Source organism: Dermochelys coriacea, chromosome 11 (assembly GCF_009764565.3).
Source record: "Dermochelys coriacea isolate rDerCor1 chromosome 11, rDerCor1.pri.v4, whole genome shotgun sequence".
NCBI lineage: Eukaryota > Metazoa > Chordata > Testudines > Dermochelyidae > Dermochelys > Dermochelys coriacea.
Window position 1 is genome coordinate 8,503,990 of NC_050078.2, and position 21,120 is coordinate 8,525,109.

Below are 21,120 nucleotides of genomic sequence, written 5' to 3' on the forward strand. Positions count from 1 at the left end.
GTTGATACAGCAGGTTGAGGTAAACTGTGCACTAGCCTCAGTAGCCTCTTAACAAAATAAAATAATTAAGCATAGTGCATAGTATGTGCAATCCCTCCCTCCCTCCCCCCTCCTCTTCCCAGTGACCATCTGTGTCCAATAAATTATACATGGTGGTGAAAATATTGTGCCCCTAATAGCTAAACAGTTTAATGCTGAATTAATTAGTGTTATCTTTTTAATCCCTTAGAACTATGGCCAGGATTTTTCCAAAGTAACTAGTGATTTTAGATGGCTGGATTTTTGGTGCCCAGCCTCAGATATTTGGGATGAAATCTTGGCCCCCTCAAAGTCAATGGCAAAACTCCTAATGACTTAAAGGGGGGCAAGGATTTTACCACTAATTTTCAGAGAGTGAGTGCTCCCCATTTGCTGAAAATGAGGGCCTTTTAAATATCAAGTTGGGCACACACAATTGCTAATCACTTGGAAAATTGTGACCTGTAAATCCTATTCTGTTCCAATGATGATCTGATTCTTAGTTTTGTTTCACTAAAATGTTACTTACAAAATGGCATATGTAAGTGCAGTAGCCTTGATTGGCTGTTGAATCCATATGGTAACATTACAGAGGACCCATATTTACCAACACAAAGAAAAATACAGGAACCATGACACCTATTCAGTATCAATTATTGCCTTTCGTCCACTCAGAAGGGGGCATTTCTTACCATTTCCTGTTTTCTACTGGTTGTATAGAAGGCCCAGCTAGCCTGTAAAATGTTGCCCATTGGCATTTAGTTATTTTAACTTGAGTGCTTCATCTATAAAATTCTGCCATCCAGGTTTTGAATTTGTTGTTGGGACATTTGATGAACAGTTACAAAGTACAGCAAAACAGCCCTTTTAAAATCAGAAAAGCGTCAGAAGTAGGCAACATGTACCACTCAATATGTGATGTTCAAATAGGGAAAAACCCAACTCCCAAAACCAAGGACTTAATCTCCATTTGAATTACGAAACCATCACCCCACTTTTTACTGACGCTTATTCCAGTTTATAGTAATTAAATGTTGCATTTTGCTTCTTCCTCGTTTACTATGTTGGTGTTTAGTTTCTAGATATCAAACAGGGATTAGTAAAATACTTTCTTATGTCTGGAATTAAAATGTGACTATTGTAAACACAGTGCAGAAGGGTGGCTGGGCCACGTGACCACCTTGATCACGGAAATGTAAATAGAAACTAATTTACCTTATTAACCTCTGGGAAGTGATGGCTCTTAAAGCTCTAGCACCGATCTCATCTGAGGAGCCTGACAGCAGCAGGTTGGAGAGCCTAAACTCCTCCAGTAATAATTTCCATTGAAATGCTTATGTAATAAATTCCATAGCTACTTACATCGTATGTTCAGTTATGCCATATACATGTGACAGCAGAATTAGAGTGCAGGATCTTGGAGACCAAAACCACAGGCCTCTTTACCACTTTAACTAAAGGAATATGTCTCTGCTAATGAGTAGGACAGGCAGTATAAAGCAGTACCTCTACCCTGATATAACACAAATTCGGATATAACACGGAAAAGCAGCTCTCTGGGGGGGGAGGCAGCTGCGCTCTCCAGTGGATCAAAGCAATTTCAATATAACGCGGTAAGATTTTTTGGCTCCTGAGGACAGCATTGTATCGGGGTAGAGGTGTACTTACACATTAGCCAGTTACAGTACATATGTAAGTTTGAATTTCTTCAAATTTGAGCATTAGCCTACGTAACACAGTAGGACTTTATTTTGGACTGTTTTCTGAACAAATAACCTTGAAGGGAAAAACTTGCTGCTCCAGGAGAGAGACTCTAGGTAATAACCCAGTTCAAATTTGGATTTCTTTCCACAAACCTCTTCTTTTCAGTCTTGTTCTCCTTCCCAATCTCTCCTCTCCGCCACACCTCGCTTTTTGTCTTCAGCACATTCCTGCCTCTTGCAGGAGATGCTGTACTATGTGATCATCCTTCCCCTTCACAAGCAGCAACGGGCTATATTGTCAAGTACTAAACGTGTGCTGCTAGAAACCAAAGCTCCGGGAGGTTAGGGCATTCACCTAGCAGCTGTCTCTCTTGACTGACTAACATTTAAAGCTCAACTGTCAGCCCAACACCTTGTCAGGTGAGATGTCTTATCAGAACTTCCTGGATTAGCAGCAAACTCTGTTAGCAGTACGCTCTGTCACACCCAAGGCTTTTCACAAATAGCTGGACAATAGTAAATTTTTATTTAAAAAATCTTTGTCGTTAATGATGCAAGTGTAACCCAGTTTAACACAGAGTAGCAAAGAGCATGGGTTGCACAAGACGACTCATCAGAGGCATGTTTAAAAATGTCTATAACAGAGCAGCCATTTGAAGATGTGAAAAGCTGGGAGATGCATTATGGGCTGCTAAGCTCTGGGAGTTGTTTTCTGGCCCAGAGAAGTCCTCATTCTACCTGAATCAATCTTAGGACTCTAGAAATAATTGAAGGCCCCTACTCAAATGCATTAAAATTAAATGACTTTTATAAGCACACTAGGTTTTTATGATTAGAGAATGAAATCCAGGCAGTTTGAAGAGTCTGCATTTGAGACCTGTGATCTGGAGCACTAGGCATCAGGATATTCGCATTCAGCTCAAGTGCTGAAGCACCATGGACCTGTTCGTGGTAGGGAGCAGGTATTGTACAATGCGGGAGGAAGGTAGGAGTCTACTGTGACATTCCCAGCCATTTTACTTTCTGGCTGAGCACTTTGCTTCTCTCGTTTCCTCTTACACACACTACTAATTATCCTTAACTGGACAAACTTATTTCAAAGTATGTAAGAATGTTTTTTAGCTAGACAGTTTTGTTAAAAATCATACTAGCTGCTGTATTTTTACGTTTTATATGTAAAGCTTGACAATAGCTCAGCGTATAATTTATTTGTTTTTTTTATAAAGTTCACCCTCCTGCTTCACGACGATAGCCAATGTATAAACTGTATTAGAGGCACTGCACTGAGCTTTGTATTGAGTCTGTACATGGGAACAAGAACTGTGATTTGTAGTTCAATCGTGAATTGTTTTTATTGTAGTTTTCTCTTAAATATACCACATCTGTTCAAAATGGTCTCCCAGAGTCATCTTTCCTTTGAACGTCACTTCCACAGAACTGTAAGGCAGCGAAAGTGACTTTAGCAGGGCAGGCTAGCCAACAGTCAGTGTAGGAAAGACTGCTCCAACGAAACCAAAGCAAAAGGTAGGTAAACGGTGTGACTATCAAACACACTATCCTTGTTATAGTTCTTGTGTCATCTATAATAAAGCTTTAGCCCCAGCCAATACAAGCCACATTTTTCTTCCCAAATGTTAAGGTTTGCTGACAGCCTTTTGCTTGAGATAGTGTTGCTGAAGATACTCTGTTCGTGGAAAGACTTTTAACCCATAGTCGGCTAAATAAGTTAAGACTCTGACCCCCATCACAGACTTGTCTGTGACCATTTGTGACTAAAACTAAAATGCAATTTAAGATGCATTAAAACTTGTAGATAACTCAGAGTGTTAAGTTCCAGATTTTGTAATGGGGGCTATTGGTTGCTGAACACGTTTGAAAAACTGGTTATTTAAATGTGTAAATGGGAGCTTGAACACCTTTGAAACCTCTGTCACAGGGTGCACTCACCACTGGTGGTGCTTCCTGCTGGTCGCACTGGGGATTAACTCTGGCCAGGCATTGTGCCCTCCTCAGGCAGTGTCCCTCCTGACATCATCTCACCCTGCGGACCCCTCCTCTTCGTGACTCATCCCTCCAGCCAGGTCACTGTGTGGTTTCCTCTTCCTGGGGTACCCAAAGTCTTTCCAGAATGTATCAGGCAGTCCATTGTCCTCAGCCTGTCAATGCCACATCCCCAGTGGCTGGTTGGGGAACCTGGGCCTGCCTCTGCTCCAGGTTCCAGCTCAGGGGTCCTTCTGTCAGCTGCCAAAGCCTGCAGGCACCTGCTTTGCTGCTTTTCCACCTTCCTGGCTTCCCCCTCTCTGGATTCACCAGCCTCCCTCTTCCCAGGGAGTGACTGCAGCCTACCTCCCTGTTGCCCCTTTCTGTTGCTAGCTCCTGGGCTTTATACAAGCCCCTCCTGTTTCTGTCCTCCTGAGTCGGCTCCCAATCAATTCCCAGCTCCTGCTCCTGCTCCAGGTGCAGCCTGTGGAATTGATTGGCCCACCTGGCCATCTTAATCCCTTCCAGTCTTGTGTGGGCTAGACACCCCATCACAGTCCCTAAATGTATAGCTTAGTTGGAGGTTTATAATAAACATTTTAAATTACTAGTTCATTAGCCCAGACTTGAAGATGTCAAAAAAAAGGGGGGGGGAGGATTTGAGGGAATTGAAAACCTATTTGTAGGAAAACAAACATAGGCCAATTATTGCTAATTAAATTCAGGAAAATGTCAAAATAAATGGGATTATTTTTTGCTCTCTCTCTCCCCCCCTTTCACAGCTACATCCATTTAAGAACATGACTCCCAAGAAGGCACTTCTACTTACCCCTTACTGGAAAAAAGTGAGAGCTGAGCAGGGTCAAAATTGTCTTCTAGCCCTATAACTAAAGGGAAGATGAGTTAAATCAGAGGGAAGGGAGAGCTCTAGCAAAAGCTACAAAGCTTCCATGTCTTCTAACTCAACTGTATTTTTCAAACCTGCTTCTAAAACAAAATCATGAAACAGGTTGACTTAACATAATTTTATTGAATGACAAAAAGTACATTTACTTTTGTCTCTTATCAATCACAATAAAATATCTATTTTGCAGCTAACTAACGTGCAATCAATATTGATAACACAGTTTCTTCTGTTGCTCAGGAGTAGCCAACGGTAAACAAAGAATCAGAATATTCTGACCTAATATAGATTTACTGTGTCTTACAAAAAGTTGTTAAAGCAATAAGGACAGATTTGTTCTTGTATCTTAATTCTATAAATATACGGGACTTTAAAATAGTCTCACTTTTCAAGCTATAACAATACATTTGCAGTTCCAGAAGAGGTTAATACAAATAGTCTGGTTATACCCTTTCACTTTGTAAAGTGAGTGTGCTGCTTTATGAAATGTTTCAAGCCTTGGAAAACAGTATGTTTAGCCAGTGAAGAGATACAGGACAGATGGCAGCAATGCAAGCCTCTCCCCTGCTGGCCTGCTCCCTGTGCTTAAGGAGCAGCTCTAGTGGAGAAATGAGTCCCTTCACTCGACTTGCCAACAAAGATGCTAATAGTGGTGATAGCTACTAACTGGAGCTAATCCACTGATTATTTCACACAGACCACTGCCGTGCCACCAGATGGTAATGACTTTTGGTCATTACTAACTTGGGCCAGAGTTAAACTAATGACAGTTGCTGAATCCTTGCCAAACTCATATATAGATAGGGTGAGCAGCTGTAACGGGGTTATGGAGTGTTTTGTTCAAGTTGGCTAACTTTTCCCCTCCTGTGAGAAATAAACATTTTCATTGAAAATCTTACTAGGTAACAAGCAAGGGAAGGGTGACACTATTCAAGGTTTCTGGAAAACATTACTGCAGCCATTAACTACAGTAACTGTTACTAAAACACTGAAATGAAAGCTGCTCCAGTGACAGTAATGCAGTACTGACAGCAAATATTGCTTACTGAGGGCTCAGTTCAAGCTGTTTGCAGCTTGCTATAGCAGCAGGCTAGGAATACAAACATTCATGGCAAAAAGGCACTCGGATGCCCCTGCAGAGGAGAGCTCCTGTCTGTAAGTGATTGTGACATACAAGGTTCATCTCTTTTAATTTCAAAACCTCCCTTCCAGTATCAAATCACATTTGTTTTTAAAGATTTAGAAGTAAGTCAACCAGCAAATGAACAGTCTCTGCTGGCATTTAGGGGTGCTCTACAGCTGCCCTTTGTGGCTACATCCCCCTTCCTCCCCAATCAATCCTAGAGAAGATAAGTCAATACAGTCCATAGAGCTCACTCTGGCTGACATAAAAACATGCATCTGATTTAAGATTACTGTGCTCTGCCTTTCCTTAACTCTGATATGTCACTGAGCCCAATTGTTAAGGAGCTGGGTTCAGTCAGAGCCTGCACCGTAACCAGTCACTTCACACCAACTCAAAAGATAGCGCGCACGCACGCGCACACACACACACACACACACACACATATATTTCTATTGAAGACTTGAGACTGTTTTGTGAGTCTGGGCAATCCTAGAGGTCCCCGGAACCTCCACCATCTAATCGGTGGTTGGAAACATGCCTGTGTCTGTGTGTCAAGAGGTAGATTCCTTGTTTGATGTTTTTTAATGTGTGAAAATAAGTCCGTGATTGAGACTAGAAAACCCTTTGTAGAAAATCATGAATTAGAGTGTAGAAAAGTAATGCAGCCTTAGTACAGCAGAACCTCAGAGTTACAAATGGACCTTTCAACCACATGCCTTGTTTGGAACTGAAAGTACATAATCAGGCACCAGCAGACCCAAACAAAACACTAGTGCAGTACTGTGTTAAAGAGAAAGCAGCATTTGTCTTCTGCATAGTAAAGTTTCAAACTGTATTAAATCATTGTTCAGTTGTAAACTTCTGAAAGAACAGCCATAATGTTTTGTTCAGAGTTACAAACAACTTCCATTCCTGAGGTGTTTGCAACTCTGGAGGTACTACTGTACTCTGATGGTGTAGTTAGAAGTGTTCCTTTTCCAGATGTAGGAATTAATGTACATCCCAGCTACCTTCACAGCAGTCTGAAATAATTCCATGGTTATTACCCTGCTCAAACCAGTATTTGGGTTAAGTACCTGGTATTAAGATAACACTGCTACCAGTATCATTAAAAGTTTGACTTCAGTAATAAGCGAAGCTAAAGATTAGCCATTAAGTTAAATAACTCCATAGTTAATTTATATGGAAATATCAAATAGCTCTGTGGGCTAGGCTGACAAATATATGATATAATAAAGGCAGAAGTTTTGTGACTATTTTAAAAAGTGATACAGCTAGTTAATGAAACTAGATGGAGGGGGATTTTTTTAAACATACTAAAATAAATCCTAAATAAAATTAGGGCCCAAACACTTTTGCCATATATCTGCACCTCATTCATTTATGCTACATTTGACCTTTGTTACAAGTTACACATCCAAGGGTCATAAAAATACATTAAAAACCATCATGAAATTGAGAAAAACAGCCTGAACTTGCCAGGTTCTGAACCTCCTGAAAAGTGCTGAATATCCTGAGTTCCCTTTGACTTCAGTGGCAATTGAGGGTGCTCCAGACTCTTCAGGATCAGGCCATGAGATGGCAGCATCCAGCCAAAAACTTTTGCAATAACTTGTGTATGTAAATTCAACTTTTGAAAGTTCAACTTTCAACTTTTCCCAGCATTTGCAGGAGAGCCACAACTGAGTTCTATGGAGATGCTCTTTTTTTTCTTTGCACTCACAGTAGAAGAGAAATGTGTGATATGCACTTTGCTATTTTAAGGCATGTGAAAACAGTTTTTTAAAAATGACAGAGCTAAAGGATTAAAGCAGAAATTAGAAAGGAAGTGGCATTTCCCCTTGACTCTGGCCCCAATTTTTGAGCTCTGTCAGCATGAACAGTTTCTCAGTTTTGTTCAACCAAAAAGCTCACTTAAAAGCTCTCTCTTTTTCCAGTAAGAAAATGTCCAAGCCTTTTATCATGTCCTCAATCCTAGGATCTGTCTTGCAGCACTATGTTATACCTTCTCCATGGCCACATATGCTTCCTGCAGCTTGGCTATCAGTAAGTATAGCACAAACCAGTCAACTGGGGTCCAAGTACCACCAGGGCCTAATAATATAACTCCTTTGGTGTTATCTTCAGTCCCTGTGTTTAATACAACTCAAGACCTCATTTGCTCATTTTATGGCTGCTGTATGCTGGTCTATTTCTGTTTCAAAAACCCCCAATCTTCCATTTAAATAGCACAATACTGCTGCTCGCTTGGCCCAGACGATGGTATTCAGAACCTTGGAGGTTTGTTTCAGTTAGAAGGATAAATTGCTAATATGAGTCAGAAATATTTTTGATGCAATCTTGTTTCGCTACAGAGACTGAACACAAAGTCCTGTTTCCTTGGATGCAGTAGAAACAAACAGGCCGTTTATTAACAATTTCCAAGTCTTCCTCTGCAGCAAGCTCTCTCTCAATCCCTCTCTGGGCCATCCTCACAACTGCTTTCCTTGTACTCTTCTCACTTTCTTTTTGAACACATACACAGCTTGCCAAAGAATCTTCTAGCCTCTGTGGTTGCAAGAGGGCCTCTTAGGGAAACCCTCAGACCTGCTCAGACTTTGCCATATAACCCAGTGCCTTACGCACTCTTCTCCTATTGCTTCCAGCTATCACTACATAAAGAAGGATTTAATTGCTCCTTCCGTTTAGCCTGAAAGTAACATGCATGAGCTTTAACTGGTATGTGATTGTTTACAGATCACAGACTTGCTCACAGTAGCCATTAACACACCTTTCAGCATAACATTGCATTCACAATACGTTCTTCCTTTGTTCAAGTCTGACTCTTGGACATTTGTCTACACTGACCTGTGTTTGCCATCTGCAATCTGTTCCCTAAATGAATCAAATATATTGTGGCAGTAGCACTTTAAATACACAATTTTGAACACTATTTGGATGTATTAACCAATACCATAATCTTAATTTATCAAGAGGACCAACTTTTGTCCCAATATACATTGTGTTGATGTTGATGGGGTTGCCTGGGTGTAAGTCAAGGTACAATTGGCACACTTTACTCTATAAATAGTGCTTGTAAGGCCTAGAAGGACCCACTAGGATTCTATGACCCTTCTAACCTAAAGGGTTCCATGATCTGTACACAGAATTGGCCACCAACTTAAAAAAAAAAAGAAGACTTAGAAAGTGGCCAAAAGACAAGGCAACTATAGAGAAGGGTGGAATCAGGAGCTCAACAGGTTCCCCTCAGGGAGAGGGTTGCAAGGAGATCTACTGTAATTTTGGGTTAAAAGAGGATCCAACAAGCATCTGGGTAGGAATCTCTCCACTGCACAAAACCAGGAGCATGAACAGAGACTGTATAAAAAGAAGTGCAGGTCAGGTATTAGGAAGACTATTTTTCATCCAGAATGTGCAGTAGGCCATTGGATAAAATACTTCCTTCGTAGTTCTGCTGAGAAGCAGGTGGGAATGGCTCTCTTCTCCCTCCGTATGTGTAAGTCATTTAAATGCTGTTCAGCTCCATTTGCCAGAGTGAGATTTCACAGAGACTGGACAGAGGCTTGCCCCCAATCAGGAGCAGCATATCAGGATGGTTGGTACTTGCCATACTTGTAGGTCTCTCAGGCCAACAGTCAGTTCCTCTCCTATTTTTTGTAACTTCAGCGGCAGCGAGAGCTTGTTCTTTGGAAGAGCTGCAATGGGAGAGATGCTCATTTTTGGAAAACATGCTCTGTGCTTTGTCTGCACACAGCTGTGCATCTGAAGAGGTTTGGAATGAGCAAAAGCCCAATGGCTCCAGAGGCTGGCTAAAGGTTTTCATTTCTATCTCGTTGCCGCATGGTTGGTGTACATGCTGCTGGCGAAAGTAGCCATGAAAAAGGGCCCGCTGCTTCGAAACTGCCGGCGATTTTTGAGGCTCTTTCCCCTTTGGACACCAGTGATTGATGGGGGATGCTCTGGAGAAACCTGGCGTCAGCTGGAAACCAACACCAATTCCCAGGATGCGGTGATATCTTTTAGAAGAAAGAATTACCTCTGTGTTACTAGCCAGTTTTTCCCACATCTGGGAACTGAAATGGTACTTCCACAGGCTGTTGTTAGGCCTAGAATTTGAAATCCCTCCACCAAAAGTCAGCATGGAGTCTTGAAAGACCACAGAAGAGTGTCCCACCACTTTTGGAGGTCCTTGGCTAAAACAGAAGGACAGGCAACATTTAGTGCTTTAAGAACAAGAATGTTCATTATTTCAGTTGGAAAAGAAAATGGTCATCACATTTCTGCTGGCCCTGGGGCATCAAAACTTTATCCAGCTAAGAGCTGCCTTGGCAACTTGCCCTAAAATCAAGGATCTTTTCCTGACATAAAATGCAGCAGACTGCAGCCACCCTCATCTTTGATATGGAAGGGTGATCCACAGAGACAAGAGGTCCCAAGATGCAACGCTCCTTCTCAATGTGGACAGTTTTTGCTTTGATTAAAATGGCAACATCCCACCGTGGGCCCCGCAGTCTCTGCAGCCTGCCTCTTCCTATTAAAGATAAGGGCAACCAGAAGCCACACCTTTTCCATCCTTGCTCTATTTCCCTAATTCTCAAACTCAAATCCAAGGAACAGTGAAACTTGATCCAATGCAGTTAGCTTAAATCCCTAAGAAATCATAGAAATTGCAAAGATCTTCTTGTGTGTTACAGGGATGAACAATTGTTCCAAGTGTTCTATTCCTTAGTCCTCTGTCTAATTTTCAAAGATTCAAATACTTCCACTACTTTAAACTCTGTTTGCCTGGATACAGTGCTATAGGGTGGGGCCTCACTTTTCTTTCACTAATGTATTTAGTATGACGATGAATGAGGTTTACCTTGTTCTGATAGTGGACCACTTGCAGCTTGTAAAGTCCCACTTCCAAAGGTCCCTCTGTTCACTCAGCCCCATCAGTCCACCAAACAGGTACATGCCCGTGCCATAAACCACAGCTGAGTGCCCATGCCGGGGTCCTGGACCAGTGTCGCAAGATAGTGGAGATACCTGTGACCACTCTCCTGTCTCTGAAAGCAAAAAGGTAACATTACAGAGATATCAAGAATGTTTGATAACTGAGAACAACCATATTTAAAGAACAAAGCAACACGTAGCTATGAGGATAGTTTTAATTCCTTTTCATTCCCTCAAATTAATCCGGCATGAGATGCCATGATAATATATGAAATCTAAAGTATGGTGATAAAAAAAAAAAATCCCCAAACCTATTTTGAAGTGTAAGTGTTAATGAAAGTTCCCGATGGGCAACCCTGGGGACTGGAGTCATTTATTTACAGAGCAGATACCACAGGTTTCCTAACACTGCTCTGCTCGTGCGCTTCTATTCTGACCTGGAAAGACGGCTTTGCTTTCCATGGATGAGAGGGTACCTCAGTCGTCAGGCACACTTGCTCATTAGTGCTTCTGCTGGCAATGGGTAGGAGGAACCCAGGATGATACAGATATGCCAAGTCATTCCAAACAAGCTATTGAACAGCCATTAGATGACAAATGCTTTCAGTCACTCTGAACATGGGATTTTCTGGTTTGCAAACCAAGATAGTAGAGGCTGGTGATGAAATATGCAGATGAAACCATCCCCTGCCAATGCAGGATTTTGGTCCCTATGGTATTTTACACTGAGTCCCAGCAATTAGAGATGCTTAAAATTCTGCAGTAAAACACACTTTGTCAGAGCAGACCCTGTCTGTTGAACAGCTTTGATACACATGACTGAGAATGGCGGTCTTCCTTTGCAGTTTGACTCCAGTTGAAAAGCCAGTTGCAACAGCACTAATTTACAGTGAAGGGTGGCAGATTAAAAGTAGGGTTCTAATTCAGGAACTGAATTCTGTTTACAGAGTGGATGTTTGTGGGGAGGTAGATAGGGTCTTCAAAAGATGGGTTAACTTCTAACAAGCATTGAGGCCTTGCCCTGAATATTAACACCAGTAACAAACCATTGATATTGCTGCACCTCTACAAACCCCTAAGGTAGACACACAAAGCCACTGAAACAGGGATAAGATGCACTACTACAAATCGCAACTTGCAGCAATTTACCCAGTCTACATGAGAGGTTTGACTGAGTACAGCTATAGTGGAGGCTGAGCACTGACGTGTGGAATCAGGGAAGATCACCAGTGTAGCTGAGGCTTAAGGTTTTTAGCAATCCTGTTTGAACAGGTGAAAAATATGACAGTAGACAGCAAAAGCTATCGGCTGATCTCTGTACCGTGGACTCGCTGAAATTGTGTTGGAGACCTCAGCCCAAAGAACTAGTGCAAAACAGGCAGACTCCTTCAGAAGTAGGTTGCCCTGCGAGCATTAATTCCGGCCTAAACTGGGTTTTCTCTGCAATCAGAATGTAAGGGGGGAAAAAACTTTTTTAAATGAAAGATTAAATTCTGCCCACCATAGCAAAATCTGAGGGTTTACTCAGGTTTTTATACCATCCTTGTTGATAAGGGGTTTCTTAAAAGGCCGATCCACATCCCACTGAAGTCATGATAGAGGCTCTCCATTAACTTCACTGGGCGTTGGATCAGATCCTAAGTGAAGCTTTAACTTACCAAAACGTAAAGCCCAAAACTCTTGTGAAATCCCTTTGATGTCGAAGTATCCCCCATAGATGTACATGCTGGAATTGTACACTACTGCGCTGTGGCCCTTTCTGTTAGCTGGAGCAATGCTCTGAAAACATTTTAGTAATGAAATGAAAAATCACTTTAACAAACTTTGACATAGACATCCTGGATTTATGTAGGTGCATCTCAGCACCACTTTCTGCCCCAATTAAGAAAAGAAAATCTAGTGATATCTGGGTGAAAATCTTAGCAATTTTGATTTGGGTGATTTCATGTTCCAAACTGTTTGAAATATGAATTTTTGCACTGAAACATGAAAGTTCAAATCTTCAGATGCGCTGATGTGAAAACTGATCCCATATCCGAACAAGAAGTCAATGTTTACATTTTGAGGTTTTCACTCAAAAACAGGAGTGGGTTTTTTGTTTTTGTGTGTACTGATTCACTTTCATCCAAATAAGTCTCTAATTTAGAGTGAGGAAATGAAAAAATTGCCAGATTTTTGTGAAAACAGAGCATATCAAACTTTGAGGTTTATGAGTATCATCAATATTTTTAAACAATCCTAGTTTTAAGAGAAAAGCCGCTTGTAAAGTGGCAACCCAGGCTTAATATTGGCCCTCTTGATTGAAGTGTTTTAAAAGAACAGTAGAGGTAATAACATTCAGCATTTACATCCTAGGATCAAAGTGTTTTGCAAAGATAGGTAGTATCCGGTTTTTCAGAAGGGGGGAAACCTCAGCTTTTGAAATTGCAGGGAAATAAAGCAGTGTACTTTACAGCAACATGTCCCTGAGGAGTCTAGATTGGAACTGGTTTCAGAGTAGCAGCCGTGTTAGTCTGTATTCGCAAAAAAAGAAAAGGAGTACTTATGGCACCTTAGAGACTAACACATTTATTTAAGCATAAGCTTTCATGAGCTACAACTCACTTCATTGGCTTGTTTTGGAGAACACATTTTAAAGCAACCTGTTTAATCAATATGCATTTGATTCACACATTCTGTGGCTCCTTACCTCAATCTCCACTGCAGTGTGCCGGCACTCAGTCCATCTCGCTGAATCTAAAAGGATTTTTTTTAACAAAGTGTAGTTTATATCTTGGACCACAAGAGGACACTGTTCCTTCTAAAATTGCTAATCTGATTTTTTTTTTTTTTTTTAAAGGGTCATCCTGGTGTATTTACCATATAGCAAGGATGAAACACATAACATTAACATAGCAGTATAGTGAGCTACCAAAGGGCATATTTTAATCGCCTTTATCTAAGTTGTCTTTTCATACTCTGAGCTAAGAAAATATTACACTGTATTATAGACTTCCTACACTAAGGTTTCTCAATGTAAATATCACCATCGGCCATTCTGTATGTTATACATAAAAAGTTTGTGTTTTCAGCTGGGGAATGCTCTTCTTTTGTCACACCATAATGTAGTCTAAATGTGCAAAAGTTCCATTTACCTTGAGATCTTGGTAGTGAATATTTTTAATAAGCACAGGTGTCAGAGTAGCAGCCGTGTTAGTCTGTATTCGCAAAAAGAAAAGGAGTACCGGTGGCACCTTAGAGACTAACAAATTTATTAGAGCATAAGCTTTCGTGAGCTACAGCTCACTTCATCGGATGCATCCGATGAAGTGAGCTGTAGCTCACGAAAGCTTATGCTCTAATAAATTTGTTAGTCTCTAAGGTGCCACCGGTACTCCTTTTATTTTTAATAAGGGCAATTTAAAAAAAAAAAAGTCAATCTTTCACTGATACTCTATAGAGTCCAATTTTTACTGATGGGTAATTTAGTACTATGACTCAGGGAAGCCTATTTCATATGATGCTTTACACTTTGATAGGAGTTTTCATCCGAGGATCTCAACATTCATTAATTCAGGCAGGTGAGTGAGTATTTCTACTTTACATGATGGGAAACTGAGGCAGAGATAGGGAAGAACTTGCCTAAGATCACAGTGAAATAAGGAGAGAATGGTAGCAAGGAGGCTTCACTCCCAGTTTTCGCTTCCAGCCACTAGCCATGCTACCGCTCGTGGGAAAATATATATAATATGCTTATGTAATGTTGCACTGAAATATTAATAGTAAATGATTTAACAGCATATAAAATTAAATACTGCAATATTGTCCAGGGAAAATATATTATTGGATAGAATATTAATGTCCCATTGCCTTTATTAGAGCTAAATCAGTGATAAAAACAAAACCAAAAAAATTGGTCTTTCAAGACAGGAAAAATTTTAAGAAATGCTGTTTTTGTTTTTCCCTTTTCTTCATCTTAAGTAGTTTTCTACTTTATTTGATCTTTTTAGGGCATGTCTACACTTACCAGGGATCGATGCTGCTGCAATCGATGCACTGGGGTTTGATTTAGCAGGTCTAGTGAATACCCGCTAAATCGACCACAGATCACTCTCCTGTCAACTCCGGTACTCCATCGGAAGGAGAAGCAAGGTAAGTTGACAAAAAAGCATCTCACGTCAACTCAACGCAGCGTAGACACCACCATAAGTTGACCTAAGCTACATCGACTCCAGCTACATTATTCATCTAGCTGGAGTTGCGTAACTTAGGTCCACTTACCCCCGTAGCGTAGACAAGGCCTTAGTGCCAGCCTTTCTCAGAGTGCTAAATACGTTACTATTTTCTTCCCCTAATAGACAAAAACTTGTGACTTTTCTTTACATTGTACATAATTTAGAAAAAAAATCCCCTCATATCTAACCCTGCTATTTCACTACTAAAGAACTTTTTAAATATCAACTTATAAAACTCTAAAAGTAAAGTGTAATGAAAATGCTGAAAACCTTGAGTACAGAAATGTTGCTATAAAATTTTTCCCACTGGAAAGGAAAATTGATTGTTTGACAGTTTAACAGCCTAATTTTTTAGGACAAAATTCTGTCTGTGGTTTTGCATGTAAAACTCTCAATGAAGCCAAAGGGAAATGTGAGCGTGTGTACGTACACGTACATCAGAGGACACAACTGGGCCCTTGCTATTTATTACCCTCTGTGGAAAAAAACTGGTTATCTTGTTCCATACCAATGTCATACATCCAGAGAGGGATCTTCGCCTGCGTAAAAGCAGAATCCACCATCCCACCGAAAATATAGAGGATGCCCTGCAAGCACAGTGATATTCATTTATCACCCAGAGTGCAGTACAAAAATCTAAAAACAATTTTAAAAGGACAAAGCCCCCATCACCAAATAAAATATTCCAAAATGCACAGCCAATCTTAGCCAGTCAAAAAGAATGCCACTAAGCCATTTTTTTTTAATTATTATTTGAGTGCTGTATAAGGACAGCAAAAAATAATCCTGTGATAGTATAGTAATTCTTATTTATCACCTTTATCAAAACATTTTATAAACCACATACAGGTATTACCCTGAAATGCAGCCATGTCTTGGGGGGGAAGGTGACAAATTGTTTCCCAGGGCACAACAACTGAACAGTTTGTGCCACAGCACCAAAGAAAAACATCTATTTAGGAGCAGGACTAATTTAAACTCACCTGATAAGCCACCATTGAATGTTCTTCCAGTTCTTCTGGGCCATCTTCTGAACAATCCAGTTTTTCCCATTCATTGCTTGCTAGGAAACAAAAGGAGCGTTAAAGTGGATACACACAAACCACATGGAAGTCAGCCGTAGGGTAAAATGAGATGCTTTGAAAGAGGCATCTTTGGTTCTGCCTGCACTTCCAAAATGAGCCACGATTGATATTGGGATCAAACACAGTTTTCCCTTGACTGGTTTGGGAAGGTGAAAATGTAAACAACTTTAATTGGATTGTTCATTCGCCATTTTTTTTCCTGTTAGCATGGAAGGTTGAATTAGTTCCTCCCACAAAATAGGTTTGTACTTTTCTATTTGGCAAACAATTTTATCTCTCTCTTGGTTTGAACAGAGTTAAAATTGTTACTGTTTTTTATGTATTGTACACCAAAGCCTCGATATCCCACAAGCATCAGTTTCAGCATAGCACTGGGATTCATGCTGGTGAAATGATCCTGACTGGGAAGCACAAAACACTGGGGTGTTAAATGAACTTCACAAAAAAAGTGTTTGTTTTAATTTCTTTGTAATGAAAGTTGCAAATTTGATAATTCAGCCTTACAATATCCAGGTGTTTCTGTACTAAAATGTTGCAGTAATTATCTGTATTTTTAAAATGCAACTTGAATCAGAGTATTTTAAGGAGAGCATTATTTTTGGCTTAAAATAAGGGAACACAAATCCAATGCTTCTGTGTGTAATGACAACAGGAACATATATGCACCCCATTGCATAATTAGCTAGGTGCATTATGGGCTTTTCACCTACACCTCAACCATTCAGCGCTGGCACTTGCGAGAGGCAGAATACCAGCTTCAATGGATCAATATGGCAAATCCTACCATTCCCAAACTGTGGAATGTGAACTTGATATTCCATCTATTCACTTTACAATTTTTTAAGAAGGTAGCAGGTGAACCATTAAAGTTTGGAAGCTGGTGGCCTAGAGACTTCTTATGCTATGGAGTGGCTCCGATTTCACAAGGATTCATGTGTGACTCTGCATCCAGTCGTACAGTGGAGGGACTCACTTACTTATATTGTACCGCCAGAAGTCACTTAGACTGCAATTGCACCGACCCCCATAAAGATAAAGAAACCCTCTGCAGATGCTGCAGGCATGTTTGAACCGATTGCATGGAAAAGGCTTGCTCTGTGGTACAGGTTTCCATAGGCACATTGCAGTTTTCCTTTTCATCTTTACATCTGGGTTCTTGCCAAATCCATTGTCTTTTGTAAAGGGCAGCAATACCAGGGAGATTCCCCCTGAAAAGTCAGGGACCCAGTCTCATCTTGGTACAGTCTGCAAATGAGAGTGAGGGAAAATTTAAAATAGTGTCAGAACTTTGATGCAGCCCTATGATACAAAATGTTCCTATTTTCTGCCTGCCCCACCAAAGCTAACACCATTTAACTTATGTCAGTCAATGAACTCCACAGCAACAACACTTCTTTGGTCAATTGGGGTAACACACTGATTATAATATATTTGGACTTCAGTAAAGCATTTGATATTTTGACTCACAAAAATCTTCCTTTCCCAACCCAGTGTTTTTCAAAGTTCAGGTCGCGACCCAGTACTGGGTCGCAGCATGTAAGGCACTGGATCGCCTTGCTCAGCAGCCAGGGACCCTAGGAACTCCGGTCAGCACTGCTGACCAGGACATTAAAAGTCCCATCGGCAGTGCTGTCCACCTAAGGCTGGCTAGTGCCTACCTGTTCCAATGCTGCACCCCGGAAGCGGCCAGAAGTGGGTCCAGCTTCTAGGCAGGGGGGCCACGGGGCTCCGCATGTTGCTCCTGCCCCGAGCACCGGCTTCGTACTCCCATTGGCTGGGAACAGGCCAATGGGAGCTGGGGGGGGCCCCACGGAGCCGCTTGCGTACCTCGGCCTAGGAGCTGAACCTGCTGCTGGCCGCTTCCTGCCACTTCCAGGTCATAGCACAGTCTGCGGTACCAGGACAGGCGGGAAGCCTGCCTTAGCACCCCGGCTGCGCCGCTGACCAGGAGCTGCCGGAGTTAAGTCCGTGCCTCAATTCCCTGCCCCAGCCTTGAGCCCCTTCCTGCACCCCAAACCCCTCATCCCCAGCCCCACCCCAGAGCCCTGACCCCCGCCCATGCCCCAAACCCCTCATCCAGCCTTGAGCCCCCTCAAGCCCAGAGCCCCTCCTGCATCCCAAATTCCTCATCTCCAGCTCCGTTGGGTCACAGGCATCAACTATTTTCTTCAGCTGGGTCCCCAGAAAAAAAAGTTTAAAAACCACTGTTTAAATTTAAGACTTCTGTGAATTGCAAAGTGATTGAAAGATGGCAAATAAAGGGAAGTAACAGACAATGGGCTTTGTCTAGGAAAGGTGTACAGAAATAAAACCACAGGGACTGTGGCTAAGTCTGTTTTACATCCTCTTGTAATCTTTGTCTGATACAAAGTTGGGAGGATAAAACAAAGATTAAAAGTGGGCCACAAGAAGTAACCCAGACTGAATTTAGACTGCCACGCTCAAAGGCATCTAGAGTCAAGGTAAACCTGGAGAAAACAAAATACTTTAACCTAATTTGCCACAAGATATCACTGTATTTGGTGTAAAGAGAACAAGAGCATTCATCTACTTTTTTTTTTTTTAAAAAAAAAAAAAAGGTTTAACCCTTTTCTTGTTGGGGCATGGCTAATGCTTAAAGGCTGCTTATTTTATGGGAGCACAGGTAATTTCAATAGCGGTAGTCATTCAGTTTAAAAGACGCACCATTTGTGAAACTGAGTGTGCCTTTTTCAACTGGACACTCTTGGTGTTAGCCAGAGTCCAGAATAACAAGAATTGAGAAAGAGGCTAAAGGTGGAAATCTAAGGTTACAGATTACAGACTAGCAGGCAAAGCACATTTGAAAATATCAGTCAGTAGTCATAGGTGTGAATGTATACTAAATAGCTAATGCTCTAGGGAACCATCTGACCTGCTGCAGGACTAAGTGAAATCCTAGGGCATCTGCTTTACAAAGTTAAAAAAAAAAAAAAAAAAAGAGGATATGTTATCACTCTCTTTAATGACTGAGGATCTGGAAATATCCTAAAGCTAACTAGATGAATGGGTCTGAAACCCTTTGTTTGCCAAGATAGACGTGCCAAGCCAAAAACAAAAAACCCCCACTCATACGCAAAAGTTTGCCCTTATGTTTATATTTAATCTAAGTGGAAAGTGAAGGATTATGGAAGAGGCAAGCTGCCAATATGGAAAAAGAAAAACCTATGGACAGAGTAAGTCCATGGTTAATAGATGCTAGCTCTCCCAATCTTTGTTTTGTTTATGGTTCCAAGGTTGGACATCTGAGAAACAGCGATCAGAGCTACCTGTCTTCCGTGCTAAAAGACTAGAATGGTTCAGTTTAAGGATGAAGCAAAGGAACAGAAAGCAGGGTCTGGAAAGTTTTATCCTCTTGATCTCAGGACATGATGCTAGCAGTACTGCTCCTAGAGCAAAAAAGGAAGGACGCCCATTGTTATCAGTGGAGGAAGAAAAGGGCTGATTGTCACTCTCCAGGGCAAAGCATGTTGAGAAAGGGGAGGAGTCAAGGGCCCTTAAAATACAGATTCCTCTCCTTGTTGGTGTTGTAGAGAGGAAATATCTGCTTGGTTGAGACTCCCTATATCATTACAAAAACTAATTTCCCCCTGATGATACTCACACCTTCTTGTCAACTGTTTGAAATGGACCACCTTGATTACAGTGGGCTCATTAGCACTACAAAAAATAATTTCCACCTCTTCTTGTCAACTGTTGAGAATTGCCCACTTTCAGCTTAACTGAATTGGCTCATTAGCACTGACTCCCCATTTGGTAAGGCAACCCCCATCTTTTCATGTGCTGTGTATTTATACCTCTCGACTGTATTTTCCACTCCATGCATCTGATGAAGTGGGTTTTAGCCCACGAAAGCTTATGCCCAAATAAATTTGTTCATCTCGTGCCATAAGGACTCATTGTTTTTGCTGATACCGACTAACATGGCTACCACTCCGAAACCTCTTATTAATAGTACATGCTGTTAATCCCACATCCTCCTTATAGTCTGAAGGGACTGTGGCTACACTTCACTTCCTGTTTACTATTAGTTTACACAGTTACTGTGTGCTGTGAAGCAATTGTGCATATTAATGGTGAGAGAGGCTACTCCCGAGTACAGGATATGAAGAACTTTGGCATCCCAATGGATCAGAGGTGCAATATAAATCTGAACGTGGTTTGCATATAAAGCAGCTAATTACATCATCTGAGTCTGTAGCCAGAGAGCTTCATTGGCTCTGTTGCTGCTCACAGCTTCACTGAGCGGCAGCAAAGTGAAACTAACGAGTGGAAACTTTCAATGCAACTATTCATACCTGTGTGGCCAGTAGTGAAACTGTCACTAACCCCGTCAGTTTCATGCTTGGCAGCAAGCAGTAGCAAAAGCAGGTACTGGAATTGCACATCTACGTCTAGCTTAGTGATTTAGTTCTCTAGCTATGGGTTTCTCCCAACAAATATTTTGATGGCCTCAGAGTGCGGCAAATAAATTTTGCTGGTGGCTGCTCTGACAATTTTTTCTAAAATACCTAAATTAACTTTAGGAAAAACAAATAAATATGCACATATATGTCCAAATCGTTGCAATTTATTTATGTAGTGTTTTTTCCAGACTCAATAGTAAAAATATTGCACAGTTGTCTCTAGTCTTTACTGGACCTAAACAGAACAGCAGCACAAATAAGGTGCTTTGCACATTCTTCTCTTTTTGTGTTGTGGTTTCTTTTTCTTTTCTGTTTTTTAGACTTGGTAGCTAGTAAGTCTGCTGTTGTGAAAAGTGATACTTGTATGTTAATATAACTTTTCACAGCCTCCCAGCTAGCTACTAACTCTGCTGTGAAAAGTGATATTAACAAATATCAGATTTTCACAGTAGATTTGCTCAGCCCCAGCAAGCCTGGGGACAAATTAAGCTCTGGGTAGGGAGGCAGTGGGGACTAGGGGCTGTGGGTGTGAGAGAGAGAGAGAGAGAGAGACCGACCCACTATCACGCTGCTGAGGGTGGTGGCCAGAGCCCTGGGACCCAAGCCCTGCAACCGGATCCCGGGGCCCAAGCCCAAAGCCCTGTGGCTGGGGGATGGAGTCCACCACCACATGGCCAAAGCTCAGGACCGGAGAAGGCAGCTGGGGCTAAGGGCGATGGGGGGGGAATAAG

At 41.4% G+C, this 21,120-nt stretch overlaps 2 protein-coding genes across 3 annotated transcripts in view; one reads left to right on the forward strand and one right to left on the reverse strand.

The window, feature by feature from the left end:
• Positions 1–21,120, forward strand: part of LOC122458048 (band 4.1-like protein 5) — a 108,460-nt gene that overhangs the window by 42,197 nt on the left and 45,143 nt on the right. Inside the window, exon 10 of the mRNA XM_043504917.1 lies at positions 14,656–14,797. Within this exon, the coding sequence (XP_043360852.1) occupies positions 14,656–14,740 (85 nt within the window). The 3' untranslated portion in view covers positions 14,741–14,797. The remainder of the gene's footprint in view (positions 1–14,655; positions 14,798–21,120) is intronic.
• Positions 8,727–15,467, reverse strand: LOC119863224 (kelch domain-containing protein 3-like). Of its 2 annotated transcripts, none has more exons than XM_043504916.1 (4): positions 15,389–15,467; positions 13,356–13,402; positions 10,593–10,779; positions 8,727–9,924 (listed from the first exon to the last, which is right to left on the reverse strand). In XM_043504916.1, exons 3-4 carry the CDS (start codon positions 10,685–10,687, stop codon positions 9,237–9,239), a joined length of 783 nt encoding a protein of 260 aa, XP_043360851.1. In that variant the 5' UTR covers positions 10,688–10,779; positions 13,356–13,402; positions 15,389–15,467; the 3' UTR covers positions 8,727–9,236. The 2 variants fall into 2 exon arrangements, with proteins under 2 accessions (XP_043360851.1, XP_043360850.1); XM_043504915.1 differs by lacking the exon at positions 15,389–15,467 and adding an exon at positions 12,325–12,445 and having other exon boundaries at positions 13,356–13,822.

Excerpts from the sequence above, each read along its gene's own strand:
- LOC119863224 (XM_043504915.1), bottom strand. The coding sequence starts at position 12,391 with ATGTACATCTATGGGGGATACTTCGACATCAAAGGGATTTCACAAGAG. Across the intron at positions 10,780-12,324 it reads GTTTTGGGCTTTACGTTTTG|AGACAGGAGAGTGGTCACAG; the intron begins GTAAGTTAAAGC and ends TTTTGCTTTCAG. Across the intron at positions 9,925-10,592 it reads TGGTCCACTATCAGAACAAG|CCAAGGACCTCCAAAAGTGG; the intron begins GTAAACCTCATT and ends CTTCTGTTTTAG.